Consider the following 24,151-nt stretch of genomic DNA (forward strand, 5'->3'; position numbering starts at 1 on the left):
TCTCAAAAGATATAAAGTATGCTTCGGCATTGTTCTCATCGAATCTTGGCAAGGCTTAATTTAAACATGCCCCTACCAAACCTTTGACTAGTGGATATTTGTTCTTCCCCTAAAAGTTTTCCACTTCCCTTTGAAAAGACCCTCCCTCTGGCTTCATTTGCCATCTCCATTTCTCTCAGATTTTGCTATGTTTCCAATTCTTTCAATTTTAATTGGAACCGAGCTCATTCTAATTGGTTAGATTGTGTTACTGGTAAGTTTAAATATTGAGCTATGGTTTGTATTATCTCTGCCTTCTTTGCCCCTTTTGGCAGGGCTAACTGTAGTTTCTCTGCCAAACTCAATAGCGTTGCTTTCAATTCCCCTTTTTAAATCCTCCTGAGTGATTTCTTCCACCCCCAGAACACCGTTTGCAACTGTAAGAGCCATTTCCAGTCACTCCCTATTCAATATTTCAAGCCTGGAAAGAATGCAATCGATCAACGCACACTCCCTGTCTTTAAGTTCGATAACCCTACGTCAAACGAGGAATTATACCGAAGAATTCCGGCCACGAGCTCCCAATTTTTTAGGATGAGCCTGGTCAGCCCTCAACAATGGCTAAGGGGGCAGCGCAGTGGTGCCATGGTTAGCACTGCTGCCTCATGGTGCTGAGGACCCAGATTCGATCCTGGTCACGGGTCACTGTCCGTGTGGAGTTTGCACATTCTCCCCTTGTCTGCGTGGGTCTCACCCCCACAATTCAAAAAGATGTGCAGTGTAGGTAAATTGCCACGTTAAATTGCACTTTAATTGGAAGAGAAAAATTGGAAATTACTCTAAATTTATTACAAAAAAAATGGCTAAGAGGCTGAAGCAGATGTGTAATATTTTTAAGTTTTAATGCAGTGCAGAAAGATTGATTTATTCCAGAGTGGTGATAATAAAAATAGAGCTTGGTTATTTTTATAAACAAACTTTATTACAATGAAAGTAAAGAAAAAGTATTCAAACTTTTACTTCAGCTCTAACACAACAGATTACAAGCAGTTGCTTAACCTTAACACACTAGTTCCCATGAGACAACACTAACAGAACATGCCATTTTCACAGGCAGTCAAAGGCAATACTTGCATTTTCAAAGCAACTTTCCTTCTGGTAGGGACATTGGTTCTGAACCCTTTTCCACAACCTCCCTCGGTGGCAGCGTTCATGACTTCTCTGGTTGGTTTACCACAGCCTTCTCTGTAACTGTTTAAAACTAGCATTTCTTCCCTCGCTCTCTCTAAGCTCCGCCCAGCCCCTCAAACAAAGGTTGTCCCCTGAGTTATTCAGACTTGAATCCATTATCATTATCTTGGCTGATTGTCCACTCCCATTTATACAAAGAACAGAGGTATGCCATTCATATGCAACAAACCTTCCATTGATGGACATCCGACTCTGTGATAGGCCGATGGCTGATTAAACAAAGTTGTCCAGAATAACAATGGATCTTGGGTGGATCATCCTGACTGAACAGGGATATCCTGTGTATTCCCACTAACATGGCGTATCCCTCTGACTCTGCTGCTAGCAGTCTTTTCCTTCAATTTAACCCCCAAATTGCCTGCTACATCTTGGATCCCATTTCTGGAGCCAGGTTCCTAATATCGCCCCATAATTTTCTTTTGGAAATGTTTTTTATTGAGTTTTCATATTTTATATCCAACAAATTACAAATTATTAGAAAAAAAACATGCAAAAATTAACATGTATATTTACAGGTAAGCATCTTCATAATAACAACTGTAGCCGCCCCCTTTAACCGGCATGCATATTTTACATTCCCCAATATGGCCGAGGCACATGTTTGTAGGCATTTATTCACAATTTAGTTTTGGGCCTTAGCTTGCCATCAGACTGTCGCTTGCGGCTTTGTCCTTCCTTTTTTTTTGGAATAATTTTTATTCAAGTTTTCAACAACACATTTTATCACAACAGAGAAAAACAGTAACCCCTCCCCTCCAATACAAAAACAAGAAATTAACAAGAAAAATAAATAAGCGTAAAACCATGCGAACAAACCCCCATAACGAACCTGTAGCCCCCCCCCCCCCCCCCCTTTCGTTGGCCACAAACAGGTCCCGGAACAATTGCATGAATGGCTCCCATGTTCTGTGGAAGCCGTCATCTGACCCTCGGATGGCGAATTTGATTTTCTCCATTTGGAGAGATTCCGAGAGGTCGGACAGCCAGTCTGCAGCTCTGGGTGGTGCTGCTGACCGCCAGCCAAACAGGATTCTTTTTCTCCATTTGGAGAGATTCCGAGAGGTCGGACAGCCAGTCTGCAGCTCTGGGTGGTGCTGCTGACCGCCAGCCAAACAGGATTCTACGGCGGACGATCAGGGAGGCAAAGGCAAGGGTGTCCGCCCTCCTCCGCAGGAATAGATCTGGCTGGTCTGAAACCCCGAAGACCGCCACTATCGGGCATGGCTCCATCCTCACCCCCACCACTTTGGACATAACCTCAAAGAAGGCTGTCCAGTACTCCACAAGTCTGGGGCAAGACCAGAACGTGGACGTGGTTGGCTGGGCCTCTTTGGCACCGTTCACATCTGTCCTCCACCTCCGGGAAGAACCTACTCATACGGTTTCTTGTTAAGTGGGCTCTATGTACCACTTTTAGTTGCATCAGGCTGAGCCTTGCGCACGTGGAGGTGGAGTTGACCCTATGCAGTGCTTCGCTCCAGAGTCCCCACCCTATCTCAATCCCCAGGTCATCCGCCTATTTCTTTCTTGTTGCGTCCAGTACGGTGTCATCCCTTTCTACCAGTCGGTCATACATGTCGCTACAGTTCCCTTTCTCTAGGTCTTCCAGTAGTCTGTCGTGGCGGTTGTGGGTACGTCCTTGTATCCTTTCTTAAGAAGTTTTTGAGCTGCAGGTACCGTAGCTCGTTCCCCCCGGCTAGCCGAAATTTCTCTGTCAGTTCGTCCAGTGTTGCTATCCTGTCGTCCGTGTATAGGTCCCTGACTGTCAGTGTCACCTCGTCCTGCCTCCACCTGTTGCCGCCCAGTGGTAGAATTGTAGGTTTGGGAGGGCTAGCCTCCCCCCCCCCCTGGATTTTGTTTTTTGTAAGACCTTCTTTGGGATCCTAGCATTTTTACTTCCTCCGTCAGGCTGGTGAGGTTCCATTTGTGGATCCCTTTCCAGTCATGGGCTATTTGGATCCCCAGGCTAGCGGTTCGATTGCTAGTGTGAACAGCAGCGGGGACAGTGGGCATCCTTGTCTGGTGCCCTAGTGCAGCTGGAAGTATTGGGAGTTGGTATTGTTGGTCCATACGCTCGCCATGGGAGCGTTGTATAGGAGCTCTACCCAAGCGGTGAACCCTGTTCCAAGCCCGAACCGCTCCAGTACCTCTATGAGGTATTTCCATTCGACTCTGTCGAAGGCCTTTTCTGCGTCCAGGGAGATGATCACCTCTTGTGTTCTCTCCCCGGAGGGGGTCATTATCACGTTCAGCAGGCGCCTGATGTTCGAGGTAACCTGTCTACCTTTGACTAAGCCCGTCTGGTCCTCTGTGACCACCTCAGGTACACAGTCTTCTAGCCTTTTGGCTAGGATTTTGGCCAGTATTTTGGCGTCTGCGTTCAGCAGAGATATGGGTCTGTATGACCCACATTCCGTTGGGTCTTTGTCTTTCTTAGGTATCAGCAAGATTGAGGCCTGTGCTAACGTGGGTGGCAGTGTGCCCCTAGCTAGCGAGTCTGTGAACATCTCCCGTAGGTGCTGGGCCAGCGCTGTCGCGAATTTTTTGTAGAAGTCCGCCGGGAATCCGTCCGGTCCCGGCGCATTCCCCGTCTGCATGGAGCTAATGCTGTCCATGAACTCTCCCAGTGCTAGTGGTGCTTCCAGGTCCCGTTTTCTGCCCTCTCCCACGACTGGTATGTCCAGTCCATCAAGGAACCGGTTCATCCCAGCCTTCCCCGTTGGGGGCTCTGAGGTGTACAGCTCTTGGTAGAAGGCCTTGTAGGTTTTGTTAATCCTCTCTGGTTCTGTTTCCAACGTGCCTCCGGTACTCCTGATTTGCGCAATTTCTCTGATGATATCGCCCCATCATGACCTCTGAATTAAATTTTCATTGGTTATTTTTCTGCTGTTTGTAAATATTGTCTAATTGATTCTCATATATTGAGATTTCACTATCCCTCCTAGTTTCATATCAATAAAATGGGCATTTGCATTGTGTTCAAATCCAAGTAATTGGTGTAAGTTTGGAATGGCAGTGAATCCAGCCCTCGGGCTACCCACCCTTCATTGTCGAGCACCTTTTTTTTTAACCCTTCAGCCAATTTCTTATCTATCTCAATATTCAACTTAAATATTGAAGCTTTAAGCTTAATGGGTGTGATTCTACAGGCCTATTAACTGCAGGGGGCAAATCCCGTAATGATTGCAAAATCTCAGGAGAGGCCAAAAGGGGGATTTGCGCCAGATTGATTTCAGATTGCAGTGTTCTTGAGCCCTCTCAGATGACATGATCAGGTTCACTCTCGGGAAGGGTGAGAACTTGATTTGAATGAATTTCAACGCATTTCAAAATCATTAGCGAGGTTATAGTTTAATCTTCAGATCTGATCGAATCTTCCTGCCCACCAGCGTGATGTCACTAATGCTTTCTAAAAATGGGAAAGAGGTGCCATGACCTTCGGGGGGGGGGGAAGAGGTGGCGCATGCCCCTTTCCACAATGTACAAGGTGACAGTATTCTTGGGGGGGCTGGTTCAAGAGTGTTGGGGGTGGGGTGGGGAAGTCAGGGTCCTCCTCTGGGATGGGGATCGCAGTTGGTATGTGCTCTGAAGCCTTCGGGGGGGGGGGGGGGGGCATGGGTTATGGTGCTGCTGGTGAACTAGCATTTAGTGATTATGCGTGGCTGTCCTGTAGTCTTAATTGCAATGGCGTGACAACAAAGAGATCTTGTGATGGCCCAGCCTGATTATGAACGATGCCTATGAGTGTTGCCTATCTCAGCCACAGAGAATAACTGTGCCCTCTAACATTTTTGAGAGTCATGCTTGTCAAACTAATTGGCCATCGTGCGTTAAGCCATAACAATGTCAGTTGGCCACATTCTGAAAATCAAGGAGAGGGCCGCAAACTCGTGTATCAAGGAATAACGGGTGGGTGCAGGTGATCAAGAGGGGATGTGTGCTTAATAACCACAGCCCAACATCTACCATCGAGGAAATATTAGCCCTCCATGTATACATAGGTGTCCAGTTGACCCTGCCCTTGAGGGATGGGGGACCATTGAAACTGCCAGTCAGAGCCCCCTGTAATATACATATTAAGGGAGGGAACAGCTAGATGTGAGGCCATAGGTAGAGATAGATAGGTTCTTGATTAATAAGGGGATTAGAGGTCATGGGGAGAAGGCAGGAAAAAGGGGATGAGAAAATCTCAGCCATGATTAAATGGCGAGCAGAGTCGATGGGCCGAGTGGCCTAATTCTGCTCCTAAGTCTAATTGGCTTATGGTCTTCGCTGACTGAAGCGGTAAGGCATTGACTGGGGCTGGTCAAGCGATGAAGTTGGATGGGCAACAGACATGTGAGTGGGCACTGGGCACCAAAGGAAGTGAAGGAATGACAACTTCCAGGACCAGGAGAACAATGGGTGTTTCGAAGGTCTGAAAGCAACCGGTTGGAACACCAACCTGACTGGCTCCCTCACATCTCTATCAGAGTTCCCAGAGATCTCGGGGTGCAGCTGGCAATCCTACGAATAACTGCGCTGGAGGAGAGTGCGGCACGGTGGGGCAGTGGTTAGCACTGCTGCCTCACGGTGTTGTGGACCCGGGTTTGATCCCGGCCCTGGGTCACTATCAGTGTGGAATTTGCATATTCTCCCCGTGTCTGCTTGGGTCTCGCTCCCACAACCCAAACATGTGCAGGGCAGATGGATTGGCCACACTAAATTGCCCCTTAATTAGAAAAAAACAAGAATTGGGTACTCTAAATTTATTTTTAAAAACTGAGCTGGAGGAGCACTACAGACTCCAGCAGCTGTGAGAGGCCGCACCCAGGGAGAAACCAGCACAAATAGGGGCGGAGGGCAGTCACAAGGGCTTGCCTCGGTTCAGGAAAAACAGCGGGCTGAAAGACTAAGGATACCGAGGGTTTACAGGTGTCCCTCATGGAGCTATCGGACAATGTGCCACGGGAGACTCCGCTTAACAAGGGAAACAGTGAGGCACCTATGTGACATTCTTTCAAACCTGGCACCACGTGGAGGAGGAGTGCACTTACTCCCTGTGGCCATGAAGGTCACAGCAGCCCTCAGCTTTTACGCCATGGCATCGTTTCAGGGCTCAACAAGTCATGTTTGTGGCATCGTGAGTCATCTGTCCGCAAATGCATTTGTGACGTCACGAGTGCACTGTATTCCAGGGCATCCAACTACATAAATCCCGACCTGGGCCAGGCCCATCAGGACAGGGATACGGAATTTGCTTCCATTGCTGGGTATCACAGGTGCAGAGGGCCATCAATGGATTCATGTGGCTCACACGCCCCCAAGCCACCAGGGAATCCTGTATTTTATAGGAAGGGTTTTCATTCCCTTTGAGCACCAGGGGAAAAGCATGCAAATGTGTGCACGTTTTCCAGGGAATGTGCATGATGACTTTATCCTTGGGCAGTCTCAAGTCCCTGGGATATTCGAGGGTCATCCCAGGCTGCAGGGATGGCTCGTTGGGAACAAGGGATACCTGCCGTGGTCTTGGTTGATGACGCTTGTGTGGAGGCCAGAGATTCAGGCAGAGTCCGGTTACAATTAAATTCACAGTGCCACCTGGCCTTTGATGGGCTGAAGATGTGATTCCGCTGCGTCGACGGGTCACGTGGGGCACTATAAGATAGTCCAGAGGATCTCCCGCATCATTGTTGTCTGTTGTGCCCTCCATAACCTCCATAACCTAATACAGCAGCAGGGCAAAGTCCTCGATGAAGAAGACCAGGAGGAGTGGGACGTCTCTGACGGGGAGAAGGTCATGGAGTCATAGATGTTTACATCAGGGAAACAGGCCCTGCCCAGCTTGTCCATACCTCCCTCCTGGAGGGAGAGACCGAAGAGGAGCCAGAGGATGGGGGCCAGGCGGGGACGTGGGTTCACTTGGGCAGGTAGGCCAGTGATGCCCTCATTGTTTCCTGGTTCGCACACCACGATGAACATGTTGTCCGACAGCTTGAGATACCCTTGCCAGGTGTCCTCTGAAGGACGTGGACCTGGAGAGACCCTGCCGAGCTTCGGGTGCCACTGATGTTGCTGCGCCACTGAGAAACACCTGTATCAGGAAAGGGGGATTCAGAAGACCTGGCCATGCCCAGTATCTCCTGGGTGAAAGGCCCCGAGATAAGCCCTGGCGCTTCCTCCTCCCTCTGGCTGCTCTTGGGTCCCTGGGTTACTCTATAGGACACTCAATGGGACAGAGGGGCACCTGGAGTGAGCTCCAGAAGCCTCGACAACATCTGGCGCTGCCAGTCGGGGAAGCCCAACAGGGTCTGCACTATGGTCACTAAGCCCTCGGCCATGATCCTTGGGACTGAGTCATGCTTTCAAGGTCGACAGTCATGGCTTGCCTCAGGCTTTCCGGTAAAGGCATCACCCTTGCATTGTTGGCCTGGGTGCCATGCAACGTCGGCAATTCTTCTTCCATTCAGCTTTGCAGTGGCAGGTGTGTCGTTGACAATCCCTCCTGGATTCCCGGCTCTGCCTTTGCATCTCAAGCAACTGAGGGACAAACATGTCCATAGGCAATGTCCCTTGCTGGGACACAGCTGTCTCCTGGGATCCAGCAGACCTCCAACTGTCTGATCCCTGGGATGTCCTCGTCTCCATCTGATGTGCACCAGAGGCTGTGTGGTGCTCACCAGATGGCGGGTCTGAGGTCAAGGACAAGTGACATGTGTAGGCACTGCGTCTAAGCAGGAAGGGGTTCTGGTGAGGAGTTGGGGGGGGGGGGGGGGGGGCGTTTGAGGATGTGATGCTGGAAACCTGTGAGGACCATGTGGGTTCAAGGTGACATTTTGGGAGAGTCGGAAAGGTCAAATGCCAAGAGGAGACCGGGGACACTTGACCTTGAAACTTGTAGGAGGTCATTCATCTTTTTCTGCATTGAATCTCTGTCCTTTTGGTCATTTTTCTGGCACTGACCAGTGCTGACACCGTGTCCCAGGCCGGATGGTGACCTTGCCTCTTGTCCATGGCATCCTGTAGTCGAGTGAGGGCCCCCTCCGAACATTTGGGAGCTAGTCTTCTAACTGCCATCCTCTTGGCTTGACTGAGCAACTGCTATGGAGCTGTTTAAATGCAGAGCCCCCTTGATTGAAGTGCACAGGGAACCCTTGGGGCAGGTGAGTCAGATGCTTTGTGCTTCAGGTACGGCGTTTTTTATGTGGGGGAAATTTATTTTCAGAAAGATTGCAATCCGGATTGCGCCACTGGGTTGGTGGGAATTGCACTGATTTTCACAGCGGAAATGACGCATTCTTTGAGGGGAAAATTCCACGCAATAGCTTTTTGCATGGAACTTTCTCAAATATCTTTAAGAAATTTTCTGACACTTTGTTATAAAAATAGAAAATGCTGGAAGTGCTCATCTGTGGAGAGATGGAGTTCTGTGACATTTTATCAGAGCTGGTGAAAGTTAAGCTATGTCACAGACATTGGGCAAATGCAGGGGAAGGAGAGGGAAGATCAAACTGGAGATTTGTTTTTTTAAAAATTACTTTATCTTCGTTACAAAGCCAGGGCTCAGAGTGTGGACAGAGGCGAACCCCTAATCCAGCTCCGTGCCTGCTCCAAAAACCAATTCAAATTGAATCAAATGCATGGTCCCCATAAAGGAGACATACCAGATCTGAGCCAAAAGGCTCAATCTACGCTCAATCTTAGCCAAAAGGCCGAGACTTGATCTTAGCCAAAAGGCCGAGAAGCGATCAAACTGGAGATTTGTGATGGTGTGAGGAATGCCTTGCTGCTGGGTCTTTGGAGAATCTTAATCCAGTTCATGTGAAGCTTGATCAACCTTAGTTTACTGCTTCATGGGTGCTCTGAATCACTAATATCAAAATTACCATGCCTCGTGGCCATGACTTGCTGTTTTACGAAGACTCGTGCATTATATTTTCCATGCCAACTCTAAACCATTTGGGTTTTCCCACTGAAGTCATTCGCTAAAATAATTTCAACAGCTGAGAATGGACGAAGGCGGCCAATATTACAAAGTTGGAAGCAGACAATTATAAAAGGGGAACTTTTTTAAACATAAATTTAGAGTACCCAATTCTTTTTTTTCCATTTAAGGGGAAATTTAATGTGGACAATCCACCTACCCTGCACATCTTTTTGCCTTGTGGGGGTGTGACCCACGCAGACACGGGAAGAATGTACAAACTCCACACGGACAGTGACCGGGATCAAACCCGGTTCCTCGGCGCTGTGAGGCAGCAGCGCTAAGCACTGTGCCACCCTGCTGCCCTTATAGAAGGGAAACGTTTTTAGGTTGAAACTCGGCTCAAGGTGAGTTTGTGAACCATCGGGTTGACGGTGGTCAGCGAGGAGGTGGAATTGGCGGCTGGGGAACAGGGTTTGTGGTGGGAACTGAAGATAATATTTCATTGAAAGATCTTTCTACTCATCCAACGCTGGAAATTGAACAAGCAGCTTGACGAACAGCATGAGAAGGATGGTGGGCTGGGTGTCGTCAGTGTACATGTGAATTCTCAATATTTTTTCGAATGATGTCACTGAGGGACAACATTTAGATGTAAAATAGGAGAAAACCAAGGAGGAATCCAGTGATGACTGGATGGAAGTAAGAAAAGAAGCAGTAGTATGACGATGATATTGACATGTTTTCAGCTCTTCGGTACTTGCAGTAGTGCGTTGCTTGTTGATGGATTTCGATTCTAGGATCATTAATTATCATCCAATTTTCCAGACTGGTTTGAAGTCTTGCACATGAGTCATTTAATGTTTTGGCTTCATGCCTGGGTCTGATTCTTGCCTCCAGCAAAGTGTATTCCATTTATTTGTTTCCCATAAAACAAAATCCCTTGCATAAAGGAAGAAAAGTAAAAGGTGTTGAGAATGCAAAGAGAAAGGTTGCAGAGGTTTCAAAGCACCAAATGGTCCCCTCCTGTGCTGTATGATTCTATATGTTAGCAATTTAAAATCAGAGCGATTCTGTTAGTTTGTAGTGATTTGTCTGTCTTCACCCCACACCGCAGCCTTCCATCTCCATGTTTGCCAAACCCACTTTCCCGACAAGAGTCAAGTATATAAACATATTCCTGTGATTTTTCCATTTCTGCCAGTCACTTCAAAACGTGCCTTAACATTTCTGTGGGAAACACTGAATTCAGACTGAAGTTGGGGAAAGAGGAGGGATTTTCCATCTGCCCCACAACACGGCTGAAATCATGAACTCATGATGAGAAAGGTTTATGTGCATATACCTGAAGAAATGTACTGTGCTACTCTGTGTGACTGTGTCATTACTGATGTCCAATTAAGGATCATTTAGAAATTATGAGTATGAAGGTACTCTTGGCAGTACTACCTCATCAAAGTTTGGACACTTATTGAACAATTTTATCAGATGCATATATCTATGCCATCACTAAGACGGACTATTTCCACATCTATAACATCACCTGACTTCATTCCAGCCACAGTTCATTTACTGTCAAAACCTTTATTCATGACTTTATTACATCTAGACTTGACTAATCCAATGTGCTACTGGTCAGTCCCACACATTCTACCCTCTGTAAATTTGAGATCATCTAATCTCTGCTACCCTTGTCCTTATTCACACAAAATCCTGTTCATCCATCACCCATGTGCTCACTGGATCCTGGTTAAGCAGCACCTCAGTTTTAAGTTTTCACTTGATTTCAAATCCCTCCATGGCCACCGCCCCCCAACCATCTTTTCTCTGTGATCTCCTCCAGCACCACAACTCTCCGAGATAACTGTGCTGCTCTAATTCTGGCTTGGAGCATCCCTCCTGGAGCATTGCTGATTTTAATTGTTCCACCACTGATAGCTGTGCCTTACATTGTCAAGGGAGTACGCTCTGATATTCCCTCCCTAAAACACTACCATTCCAACTCTCTTCTTTTAAGGTGCCATTCAAAATATGTTCTCTTAATATAGCCTTATGTAGCTCACTGTCTGCTTTTGTTTGATAATACCGCTCTTGTGAAGTGCCTGAAGGCTTTTTAAAAATGTTAACAGTACCATATAAATGTAAATTGCAATTGACGTCAGTAAATGGGCAAGTATAGCGGTCAGAAATACCATATTTTTAAATAGTGGTAAAATGTGAAGCATTCATTTGCTTTGAGAAGCGTGTGGGATTTCATAGAATCCCTACAGTTCAGAAGGCGGCCGTTCAAGTCTGCACCGATCCTCCGAAAGAGCACCCTAACCTAGGCCCACTTCCCCGCCCAATCCCCGTAACCCCACCTCACCTTTTGGACAGACAGAATATTTTATCATGTCCAATCCACCTTGGGGCAGCAGGGTAGCATGGTGGTTAGCATAAATGCTTCACAGCTCCAGGGTCCCAGGTTCGATTCCCGGCTGGGTCACTGTCTGTGTGGAGTCTGCACGTCCTCCCCCTGTGTGCGTGGGTTTCCTCCGGGTGCTCCGGTTTCCTCCCACAGTCCAAAGATGTGCGGGTTAGGTGGATTGGCCATGCTAAATTGCCCGTAGTGTCCTAATAAAAGTAAGGTTAAGGGGGGGGGGGTTGTTGGGTTACGGGTATAGGGTGGATACGTGGGTTTGAGTGGGGTGATCATGGCTCGGCACAACATTGAGGGCCGAAGGGCCTGTTCTGTGCTGTACTGTTCTATGTTCTAACCAGCACACCTTTGGACTGTGGGAGGAAACCGGAGCACCCGGAGGAAACCCAAGCAGGCGTGGGGAGAACATGCAAACTCCAACACAGACAGTGACCCAAGCCTGAAATTGAACCTGGGTGTTGATGTGTTGGGTGCTCTGGATCCGTGAAGCACATACAGGCCACCAACACTGAAGATGGTTCAACACTTTTATTAACTCTTATAAATTGCTAGACATACTATTACTGTGGGTTTACACAATGCTAGATTAACTAGAGACCTGTGCCTGTCCTAACCAGTTGAATCACTCAGCACGTGGTGAGAGTCTGTACTGTAACTGATAAGCTCTTGTGCTTCTGAGAGGCAGCATCCAGAATGAGCAGGAAAAGTGATGCCCTCTGTCTTTATAGTGAGTGTGTTCTAACTGGTGATTAGCTGTGGTGTTTGTGCATGTTGATTGGTCCTAGTGTGTGTCCATCAGTGTGTGTGTCTGCACCATGATATACTGGTGTGTACACGAGCCCGGTGGTGGCGGCTACCCTCAAAATTTGGGGGCAATGGAGACGGCACAGGGGAGAAATGGGGGGCTCGATGGAGGCCCCGATACGGGGGAACCATCGGTTTGTCCCAGGGAGCATTGATGGCGGATTTCTGGGCTGGCACAGGGCAGGGGTTAGGAGGTTGAGGGACCTGTTTGTGGAGGGGAGGTTCGCGAGCTTGGGGGAGTTAGAGGGGAAGTTTGGGCTCCCCCTGGGGAACATGTTTCGGTACATGCAGGTTAGGGCATTTGCCAGGCGGCAGATGGAGGGGTTCCCCTTGTTGCCCCCACGTGGGGTACGGGACAGGGTGCTCTCGGGGGTGTGGGTTGGAGGAGGGAGGATTTCGGACATATACCGTGTAGTGCAGGAGGTAGACGAGAGCTCGGTGGAGGAACTGAAGGGTAAATGGGAAGAGGAGCTGGGTGAGGAGATTGAGGAAGGGACGTGGGCGGATGCCCTGGAGAGAGTGAATTCCTCCTCTTCCTGTGCGAGGCTTAGCCTCATACAGTTCAAGGTGCTGCATAGGGCCCACATGACTGGGACGAGGATGAGTAGGTTTTTCGGGGGCGAGGACAGGTGTGCTAGGTGCTCGGGGAGCCCAGTGAAACACACCCATATGTTTTGGGCGTGCCCAGCGTTGGGGGAGTTTTGGAAGGGGGTAGCAAGGACGGTGTCGAGGGTGGTGGGATCCAGGGTCGAGCCAGGCTGGGGACTCGCAATTTTTGGGATGGCAGTGGAGCCGGGAGTGCAGGAGGCGATAGAGGCCGGTGTTCTGGCCTTTGCGTCCCTAGTAGCCCGGCGGAGGATCTTGCTCCAATGGAAGGATGCGAGGCCCCCAAGCGTGGAGGCCTGGATCAATGATATGGCGGGGTTCATTAAATTGGAGAGGGTGAAATTTGCCCTGAGAGGATCAGTACAAGGGTTTTTCAGGCGGTGGCAGCCTTTCTTGGACTTCCTGGCGGAATGGTAGGGAAATAGGCCGACAGCAGCAGCAACCGGGGGGGGGGTTTGGATTGGGGGGAGGGAGAACTGTGTACGTGGGTATGTGGGATGTGGCGGGTGCTATCTCTTTCCCTTTTGTTGTTTGGGTGATCTGTTGTTTTTTTCCCTTTGGTTTGAAGTTGCTCTTGAAGTTGGGGGGGTATTGTTCTTGGGGTGTTACCGCGGTTGTTTGTTAACAGAGTTAAGATGTTTATATTTTGTAAAAATTTCAATAAAAATTATTTTAAAAAAAAATGATATAATGGTGTATATTCTGATAGGTGTCTGGTGCTGTGAGGCAGCAGTTCGGCAAGTCTTATGTTGATAAAGTGCTAGATTCCTCAATGTCTGATTGCTGTTTTCTCTCGGCCATCTTTGTGTCATTTTCTTGGCTTCCTACTTAATTATTTACCAGATTTGAAACCAGATAACATTATAAGTTCCCAGTCCATTTCACATGATGATAAAGATTAACATGTTAACGGTTGGATGCACTCTTAGACTAATATTAGTTTAGAGGGTTTTTTCTTTCTGCAGGAGTCGATTTTTAAAACTAGCTCTATGTGGAATTTGGGTCAATACTTTGCAACATGCATGCAAACAATTTGATCTGATATGGGTGAGATAGGCTTAACAGCTGAACATAATTCAAATTTGACTGAGGCCAAAAGAAGGATAATTTTTACCAGATCTATTTTTTTTAAACATTAACTCCTGTGTATAGTCTCCAGAATTAACAAAATCAAAGGTTCCTACTGCTGGTTACTTTGTTATTCATGGACTCAAATACCCCAAAATAGTCAAATTTGCAGCTTTGCATCTATTACTATTGTCGCTCTATTTCTGAAGGATGTGGCATTACATAATTTTGGTGTGAGAACGTCTTGGAGGTGTGCATCCTGCAATACTTATCTGGATCTTCAAGTGCATAATTTCACAGTTCCTGTGTCAGAGATAAGAAAAAATAGCACCACCCATTTTGTTCTACTTTTATGTAGGCAGTAGATAGCTCCTTTTCTAGACCCCTGCCTTGTATGGGGACAGTGACCTTGATGGGCTCAGCCAGTTAATTGTTCTTCCCTTCTTGAATCCTTGACTAATTTTAAGGCAGAGCAAGATAGATTCTTGAATAACTGGGGGGGGGGGGGGGGGGGGGGGGGGGGGGGCGGGGGGGGGGTGACAGGTTGGGGGGGTTAGGCAAGAAGGTGAGATTGAGGTTACAGTCATGAATGCTGGCGCAGGCTCGAGGGGCCGAGTGGCCTGCTCCTGTCCCTAATTCGTATGTTTGTCTGTACATTGCCCTGTCTGAGATTGAAAATCACGGTGGACAAATTAAGGAGTTGTATATTACCGTTCAGTGAATGTGTCTTCCTGTAATCCAGTTCATGGGTGTGCTATAGGTTTCTTTTTGAATTAGTTTTACTTATAATGAGTTCAGGTTTTACATTCTCATAAACCCATCAGTTGGTTTACGTTGTAACATCCTCTGACAAGGTGTCAAATATGGTTTAGCTGGTTTAGCACAGTGGGCTAAGACGGCTGGCTTGTAAAGCAGAACAAGGCCAGCAGCGCGAGTTCAATTCCCGTACTAGCCTCCCTGAACAGGTGCCGGAATGTGGCGACTAGGGGCTTTTCACAGTAACTTCATTGAAGCCTACTTGTGACAATAAGTGATTATTATTATATAGTGAGTGAACGAATGACAAATTAATTTGTTTTCTGCTGGGTGAGCGATTTATGTAGGTCTGGATCCTCGGAGAAATCTTTGCTGTTCTTTGTACAAGATCCCATAGAACTATTCGGTCAACTAAATAAGCAGAAGGAGCATTAATTTAATGAAAGATCTAAAAGATGATGTCTCTGACAATGCACATTCCCTCAGCTCTACAATGAAGTATCAGACTTCAATTCCTGTAACTTTTAAAGAAAAATAAATGAGGATGAATGTAAAACATCACAACCAGTGGTCTTTCTGCATATAATTGGCTGTTTTAAAATATTGCACAGCAGATCGTTTTGATTAACTCCACTAGCTTTCCTTTGTGGCTTATGCAGATATTCAAGTTTAGCCATATCAATTAGACTGGAAAGCTTACAAGCAGCTTGCATATAGACCCCTAATTGATATCTGGGAGTGTAACTAAAAATTTGCATTTAATGTTTGTGTTTGAGGCTTTCCAGAGCTTTATTGACAGAGGTGCAGTCTTTCAGATGAAATGTTGAACTAAGACCCTATCAGCTGCCGCGCGGGTAGATGTGACAGATCCCTGGAGCTATTAAAACATTGATGTCCTGGCCAACATTTATCTTTACACCACCAACAAATAGATGATCTAGTCTTTTATTTTACTGAGGTTTTTCGGATCCGCCGTATTCAGATTTACTGTTGAATTTTTAAAATATTTTGGTAGAGAACAGGCTTCAAACATTAGCTATGAAGTAATTTATGATGTGAAATGAGCTGAATAATGGAAAGACCTTTCAGAGACAGTGAAACATGCTAATAGTCTATTCCAGCCTGATCTTAGAATTGGCTTTGATTGTATTGGAGAATTGTTTATATTATTGATTTTATACCATTTGCCGCTGAAGGCTTTGTCTTGTTCGGGTTGTTACAATTCCAGCTGATGATACTAACAGACAATCAGATCCCGGGAAAGATCCCTGGCTCAATAGACAGTAACTTTTATTTTTTGATTACAAGTTGTGGGTGAACAGGGTTACAGCACAGCTAATCAACATTTAACAAGAAAATTGATCAAAATGAAGAGATTGACTATAATTGAGTACTCTTTCATCCCACCTACCTCTTCACAAGGCAGCACGGTAGCACAGTTGCTTCACAACTCCAGGGTCCCAGGTTCAATTCCCGGCTTGGGTCACTGTGCGGAGTCTGAACGTTCTCCCCGTGTCTGCATGGGTTTCCTCCGGGTGCTCCAGTTTCCTCTCCCAGTCCAAAGATGTGCAGGTTAGGTGGATTGACAATGCTAAATTGCCCGTGGTGTGCAATAAGGTTGGATGGGGTTCCTGGATTACGGGGATAGGGTGGAGGTGTGGGCTTGGGTAGGGTGCTCTTTCCAAGGGCCGGTGCAGACTCGATGGGCCAAATGACCTCCTTCTGCACTATAAATTCTCTGATTCTAGATGTACAGAGATTTTTGAGGATAACACAAGTTACAAAATGCATTCTGTAATGTTCTCAGTAAGTACACAGTTCATGTAAACCAACAGGCCAAGTTTGGTCAGGCACCACGCTCTGAAACCAAGTGACAGATGCCACCCAATACAACTTCTGTGGATTTTTCATCAAATTCCCCCAAGGTGCCTATGACACTGTGAGCCAACTGATCTCATTGGAACTCTGACTTCCACACGTGTTTCCAAACATCATTTTCGGAAAACAAGCCTAATCTTCTCCCAAATAATGCTTTCTCTCGGATGCCTCCGTGAAGGATCTGCTTCCAGGATTTTAGCCTCTCCTTTCACTATTCTTCTGCCTTGGATCATCAAGTGCAACCAAACTTCCAGATACTTAACCACGCAAATAGAACATTACTACTTCACAGGGTATATTAAGATGTTAGCAAAATTTGGATTTACCTCTGATGTCTGCTTTTTTAGGGATGGGCCAGCCAGTGATGCCGACATCCCAAGAACAAAAACAAAACCATAGACAATATGTAGGCCCCTCTGTCCCTCTAGCCTACCCCACCAATCGGTATGATCATGGCTGATCCTCAATGCCATACTCCCACGCTCTCCACATGCCTTCAGAGTGTAGATATCTCCCCGGGTTGGGGGGGGGGGGGGGGGGGGGGGGGGGGGGGTTGATTATGTTAGCTTATTTTATTTAAATTTGATTGATCTAATTTTAATTTATGGTTAAGTTCTCTTGTTTGGGGGGGGGGGGTGGGGGAATGTGATACATGTGATGTTACGGTATGGGGGGAATTGTGGGTGTTATGGGGCTGTTAGTTGCATATTACTGCTTTTTGCTATACTTTTTGTTATATTTTCTGCAAAAAATTCCAATAAAAAAATTAAAAAAAAAAAAGAGTGTAGATATCTCATTTCCATCTTAAATATATTCATTGACTTGGCCTCTACAGCTTTCTATGGTAGACAATTCCACAGGTTCTTCACCCTCTGAGTGAAGACATTTATCCTCCTCTCAGCTCTAAATGGCCTACTCTGTATCCCGAGACTGTGGCCCCTTGTTCTAGCCACCCCCAGCCAGGTGAAATAACATCCTTGCATCCAGTATGACCAGCCCTGTCAGAATTTTATACATTTCGGCCAGATCCCCTCACATCTTTTTAGAAGTGAATACTTGATTGAGTCTTTCCTCAGCTGATTCAATTCCTTTTCTGGCCAGTGGTGGATGTTGATAATTGAGGATCAGCAAGGGTAATGCAATTGAATGTCAAGGGAGGATGGTTATGTTCCTCTTCTTGTTGAGGATGATAATTGCCTGGGATGTGTGATGCAAGTGTGACTTGCCATGTGTCAACCCAAGCCTGGCTATTGTCCAGCTGCATTTGGACATGGACTGCTCCAGTATCTGAGGAGTTGCAAATGGTGCTGAACAGTGTACGATCATCAGTGAACATCCCCACTTCTGACCTTATGATGGAAGGAAGGTAATTGATGAAGCAGCTGAAGATGGTTGGAAGACACTACCCTGAGGAACTCCTGCAGTGATGTCCTGGGACTGAGATGTGGTCCAATAACCACAACCATCTTCCTTTGTGCCAAGTATGACTTCAGCCAGCAGATCGGTTTCCTCTTTTTCCAATTGGCTCCAGTTTAGCTCAGGCTCTTTGATGCCAAACTCAGTCAAATGCTGCTTTGATGTCAAGGGCAGTCATGCTCACTTCACCTCTGGAGTTCAGTTCGTTTGTTCATGTTTGAACTAAGGCTGTAATGAGGTGAGGAGCCGAGTAATCCTGGCAGATCCCAAACTGAGTATTAATGAGGTTATTGCTGAGTAAGTATCACTTGATAGCACAGTTGATGGCCCCTTCCATTCCTTACTGATGATCAATGGTCGGCTGATGGGAAGGTAATTTGCCAGGTCAGATTTGTTCTGCGTTTTCTGTACCGGACATACTGGGGCAGTTTTCTGCATTGCTGTCGGTGCCAGTGTTGTAGCTGTACTGGAACAGCTTGACTAGGAGCGCAGTAAGTTCTGGAGAACAAGTCTTTAGTACTATTGCCAGGATATTGTTAGGGACTCTAGCTTTTGCAATATCCAGTGCCTTCAGCTGCTTCTTGATATCACGTGGTGAATTGAATTGGCTGAAGTCTGGCATCTGTGAAGCTGGAGAGCTCAGGAGGAGGCAGAGATGGATCTTCCACTCAGCACATCTGGCTGAAGATTGTTGCGAATGCACTGATGTGCTGGGTTCCCCCATCTCTGAGGATGGAGATATTTGTGGGGCCTCTAGTGAATTGTTTAGTTGTCCACCGCCACTGACGACTGGATGTGGCAGGACTGTAGAGCTTTGATCCATTGATTGTGAATTGCTCACCCTCTCTATCACATGATGCCTACACATATTTGCGGCACATGTAGCCCTGAGTTGTAGCATCATCAGGTTGATACCTCATTTTTAGGTATGCCTGGTTATGCTCCTGGCATGCTCTCACGCAAACTTCATTGAACTAAGGTTGATCCCTTGACTTGGCGGTAATGGAAGGATTATAGGAAGGATGTGGAAGCATTGGAAAGGGTACAGAGGAGATTTACCAGAATGTTGCCTGGTATGGAGGGAAGATCTTATGAGGGAAGGCTGAGGGACTTGAGGCTGTTTTCATTAGAGAGAAGGTTAAGAGGTGACTTAATTGAGGCATACAAGATGATCAGAGGTTTAGATAGGGTGGACAGTGAGAGCCTTTTTCCTCGGATGGTGATGTCTAGCACGAGGGGACATAGCTTTAAATTGAGGGGAGATAGATACAAGACAGATGTCAGAGGTAGGTTCTTTACTCCGAGTAGTAAGGGCGTGGAATGCCCTGCCTGCAACAGTAGTGGACTCGCCAACACTAAACGCATTCAAATGGTCATTGGATAGACATATGGAATAGTGTAGATGGGCTTTAGAGTGGTTTTACAGGTCGGCGCAACATCGAGGGCCGAAGGGCCTGTACTGCGCTGTTATGTTCTATGATAGTGTGTGGGATCTGCTGCTCCATCTAATTGAATGGCTTCCTGAACCATGGTGCCATGGTCAGTTTACTCATCCGCCCTGCAACCCCCATTCAATTACAAAGGCTGAGACTCCTGCACACTTGCCCTCTGAGTTTAATTACCGCCTGTCATTGAACGCTGACCAAATCAGAAGACCCTCTCCTAAGCGGTGTGACTGCCTTCTGGTACAAATTATCCAGGTGACTTTCCCCCTCTTTAATATTAGTGTTGCAGTGTTTGCAGCTCTGTCCCCAGCTCAATGACTAAGCCGAAGCTTCTTGAGCTGCAAACACTTGCTGCAGACGTGTTTGCTTCGGATCACGTCAGCATCCACATGCTGCAGCCTTGACACATTAACTATCTTGCCATCCTTCATGTGTTTTAATTAATTACTTATATTATTCTCTTTTTTTATTTTCCTTTTTAAAAAGATTTTATTAACTTTACCACCTGGTTTACATACTATTTTAAATCTTGTGACCGTGGCCATTCACCAAATACTTTTCTCACAGTTCCCACTCTTGCCTACCAGCTTCAAGCAGAACGCTGATTTTGAACATGGCCCTTCAGTTAAAATGAGCAGGATCACACTTTCTTCCAAATTATAAGGTCTGCTTTGGTTGTCTTTGTCTTCCAACCCCCACCCCCAGTACCCCATCACCTGTTCACCTGTACCTGCCTTCACCCCCTCAATTCTAAATGAATTCTGAATGAGACGAGTAGGGCAAACATTAGTTAATAAGATTTTGCAACAATTAGACCTGGCTCTCTCTAATAGTGTTAATTGTGAAATGACTTCTTGAATTCCATTTCCATTCTTGACAGTAGAGCGTAGCCTAAAGTAATACATTTCTGTAATAAATCCCTAAATACCCTTGGGATCATTTCTGATGCAGTCTATTTTGTTGGGGATGTTTTGCTGTCAAATCTTTGCCGTCTTCATGTGACCTGTTTGCAGCTATTGCTGGATAACAAATGTATATTTGTGTTGAGTTATGATTTGTTGCCTTGGGGGCAGCACAGATGTGCAGTGGTTAGCACTGCTGCCTCACAGCGCCGAGGACCAGGGTGCGATCCCGGCCCCGGGTCACTATCCGTGTGGAGTTTGCACATTCTCCCCGTGTCTGCTTGGGACTCAACCCACAATACAAAGATGTGCAGCGTAAGTGGATTGGCCACGCTAAATTGCCCCTTAATTGGGGAAAGAAAAAGAATTGGATACTCTAAATTTATTTTTAAAAAATGATTTGTTGTTCTTCATGACCTACAAAAGATTTAAGCGTTAGTTATTTAAATACTTTGTTTCTTTTTGCTTTTCAGAGAATTTTGCCACAGACCTCGAGATTTTTGCTAAGTAAGTAGTAACGTACATTTCAATTTTAACTGATATCTGAGAATGCAGGGCCCTTGTGTGGTTAAACCGCCTGGTAAATTGGGTTCCTCTACAAACAGTACAATGGAGATTAGCCGATGGGCAGAGGAAAGAAAACCTTTTTTCACCAAAGGGAGTAATAATATTACTGAAAAGAGCGACGTGCTGTTGAAACGTTTGTCTTGCACCTATCAGATTCGATGTGCAAGTACCAATAGTAAAGGGAACTTTATACTGCATGAGAGGAGTGCTGATTGGTTGGCAAGGGGACTCAGATTTGTCAAGGTGGAGCATGGAGAATGCACCAGGGAATGGCTGTACCCCAACCTTTTGTTTACTTGACCACGGTGCAATAAGTGAACATGTTCCTTCTGCCTGCAGAGGACAGGGTCCTGTGTGAATTATATGTAGTTTTCAGCATGCAAGCCCCACTGATAATCATAAATTGGCTCTCAGTGTAATCCTTAGTGCAATCAGGATTGTTTAGCAAGTGCTGTCCAATCACTGAATCATGTATAATGTTGGACACCCTGTTTTAAGTTGTTCAAGCATGGACTGGTTGGGTATAGTCTGTTCCTTGCCTGTTGTGAACAGCCAAAAGGAAGTGCTGTTTGATACCATACAGCCTTCATACATCTCATCAGCATTGAAACTCACATAGCACATCACTCAATTGTGTTATGTGCAGAATGTCTTTTTGACATCCTGTTAGTGGAGAATGCCACTTGTGTTGCTACTGCATAGTAGGAGCGTAATACTATTAGTTTCACCTGTAGTCGAATTATTTGAGACACCTTGCCCTTCCAGATTAATCTTAGATAATCAGGGCACTTTTCAGGACTGAAAGTGGCAATATGCGTGTAATAGATTAGCTAGGCTCATGTTCAGGATTCAGCAATCCCGATTGCACTAAGAATTACACTAGCAACCAATTTAAGATTATCAGTGTAGCTTGCATGCTGAAAGCTTCATATATTCACACACAGGGCCCTGTCCTCTGCACACAGAAGGAACATGTTCACGTATTGCACCATTAAGTAGGAAAACGCTTTGCGTGAAAAAGGGCAATTAAATTTTTCAGTAACTCCTTAAACCTAGCAACCCTACACACGCACACACCCACACATATATATTACACACACAAACAAGTCACCAAACCTCTCCAGGCCTTCCCCTCTCAAGACTTAAATATCGAGTCCAAACCAGCTGGTAGGAAAAGGTGATTATTACAAATGGGGGCCAGCGAAGTCCGGGAAAGGATCTTGAAATGCTGCCTAAACTGCTTCTAAATTCTCCTGGAGCAGACCACCGCGGGATTTGATGAAAATCTAACAGGGGCAAAAGGTAATGATGCAGTAACTATTGCGTGCAGACTAGAGGTAGTACAGGAGCACGCTTCCAATGTCCCCATATGGATCTGGGATCACCAAGCCACAACCATATTTTCTGAATATTGGCTGCACAATAGTAAAATAGTAAATAGCAATAGCTAAGCCCAGCCGACTACCTGTCTCTTTGGAGCAACGCACCACAGATTCTGGGAGCCTTATCCGCTCAAATAAAGGAAGATATCAATTTGTTGACCGTAAAGATTTGGGGAGGAAAGAAGAATAACAATCTCTGGAGCATGTTCATTTTAATAGTCTGAACCCTACCCACCAAGGATAGGGGGAAGGCTGTTCCACCTCTGCAAGTCCATTTTAATAATGTAACCAGTTTAATTTATGAACTCTTTAAGTTATCAGGGAAGCTTCGGATGGGAGATAAAGTTATAAACAACAATATACCAAGACCCCATATTCCTTGTGTTCCAAAAGGAGGCTATATATTATAACAAACAGAAGCCCACATAGTGCAAAATCCCAAATCTAAACAAGAACTATAAGAATTGAACCCTGACAAGAAAAAACAAGAACAAGCATCAAACCCCAACAATGCAACAATTCGCCATGTCCGTCAACAGAAATGAAAACTGAATTACACCACGTCAAACTTGTGTTTTTCATGAGAATCAGCATCTCCCGGCACACCGAATAAATAGTCTTTTCCCCCCCAAAGTTACTCTGAAGCGGGCTGGGTAGACCAAGCCAAACCAAACCCATCTCAACTTTTATACAGGGCAGCCCTGTTCTTCTCCAGCTCCCCATCCATGTCCTGATAGAACCTGATGGAGTGGCCCCACAATTCGAATATTCTGCCTTATTGTACTATTTCCGAAGTCCTTTGTCTTGGCCCTCAATGATGTATTCGCTTCGACCGACGAAGACCGCTCAGACTCCGGCGAGGCAATCCGATTGCTGTTGTCTGACAGGGCCACTTTCATATCTTTGATCGTGGCTCCCTGGGATTCCACAGTCTGATTGGGTTTCCCCAGGATCGTTCGAATGGGGACCACGGCCTCTTCGATTTTCTGAGATCCTCCGACATATTACATTAGTGCTTTTCAAATTCCTTCTTCAAGCTACTAGAAAGCACCTCGGTCGTTAGCGACTGGATGGAGCATCAGAAACTGACTCCGCCATTTTACGTGCGGATGAGCTTCGAGTGACCTCAGACTCCGTCAATGAACTCCTGCTCCCCGCCTTCTTTTCCTTGGCTTCTTATGGCTATTTCTGTCATTCGAGATCCTTATTACACTAATCCTGTGGGTTTTCAAGAGTAAACACTCCGTGGTATTAAGAAAAGGGGCAAAAAATACAGCAACGGGAGCCACCTTGTGCGCATCTTGCCCCTTCATTGCGCCACCGAGAGTTCCCACTTTAGCATTATTAATACGTTTGAAAACGTACACAGGCATAATCTTGAGTCTGATGCACTTTCGGAGAAAATCAATTGATGGCTTACCTGTTCTTAACTTTAACTGTGATGCGAACTATTTTGTTTGTATTGGGAATTTGGTCTTTGCTGTACCTCTGTCTCAGGTATGCAAATGTTGTTCGGTCGTACAGATCTTGAGAGTAGTACTGAGAAAAACATTTGTTTAGTTGAAATAGACTCAAAGCATGGACATGCTTCTTCTATCTAATAATAAAAATCTTTATTATAGTCACAAGTAGGCTTACATTAACACTGCAATGAAGTTACTGTGAAAGGTTATTATTATTATCTACAAAGGACCAGGCTCAGTGTGTGAATATATGTGGCTTCTAACACGCTTAAGTTAGCTACAGTATCACGATTCAGAGAGTGTTTGAGCAAG

At 46.0% G+C, this 24,151-nt stretch overlaps 1 protein-coding gene across 1 annotated transcript in view; it reads left to right on the top strand.

The window, feature by feature from the left end:
- Nucleotides 1-24,151, top strand: part of cenps (centromere protein S) — a 54,802-nt gene that overhangs the window by 24,454 nt on the left and 6,197 nt on the right. The window contains exon 3 of the mRNA XM_038821956.1: nt 20,901-20,934. Within this exon, the coding sequence (XP_038677884.1) occupies nt 20,901-20,934 (34 nt within the window). The remainder of the gene's footprint in view (nt 1-20,900; nt 20,935-24,151) is intronic.

Source organism: Scyliorhinus canicula, chromosome 16, assembly GCF_902713615.1.
Source record: "Scyliorhinus canicula chromosome 16, sScyCan1.1, whole genome shotgun sequence".
NCBI lineage: Eukaryota > Metazoa > Chordata > Chondrichthyes > Carcharhiniformes > Scyliorhinidae > Scyliorhinus > Scyliorhinus canicula.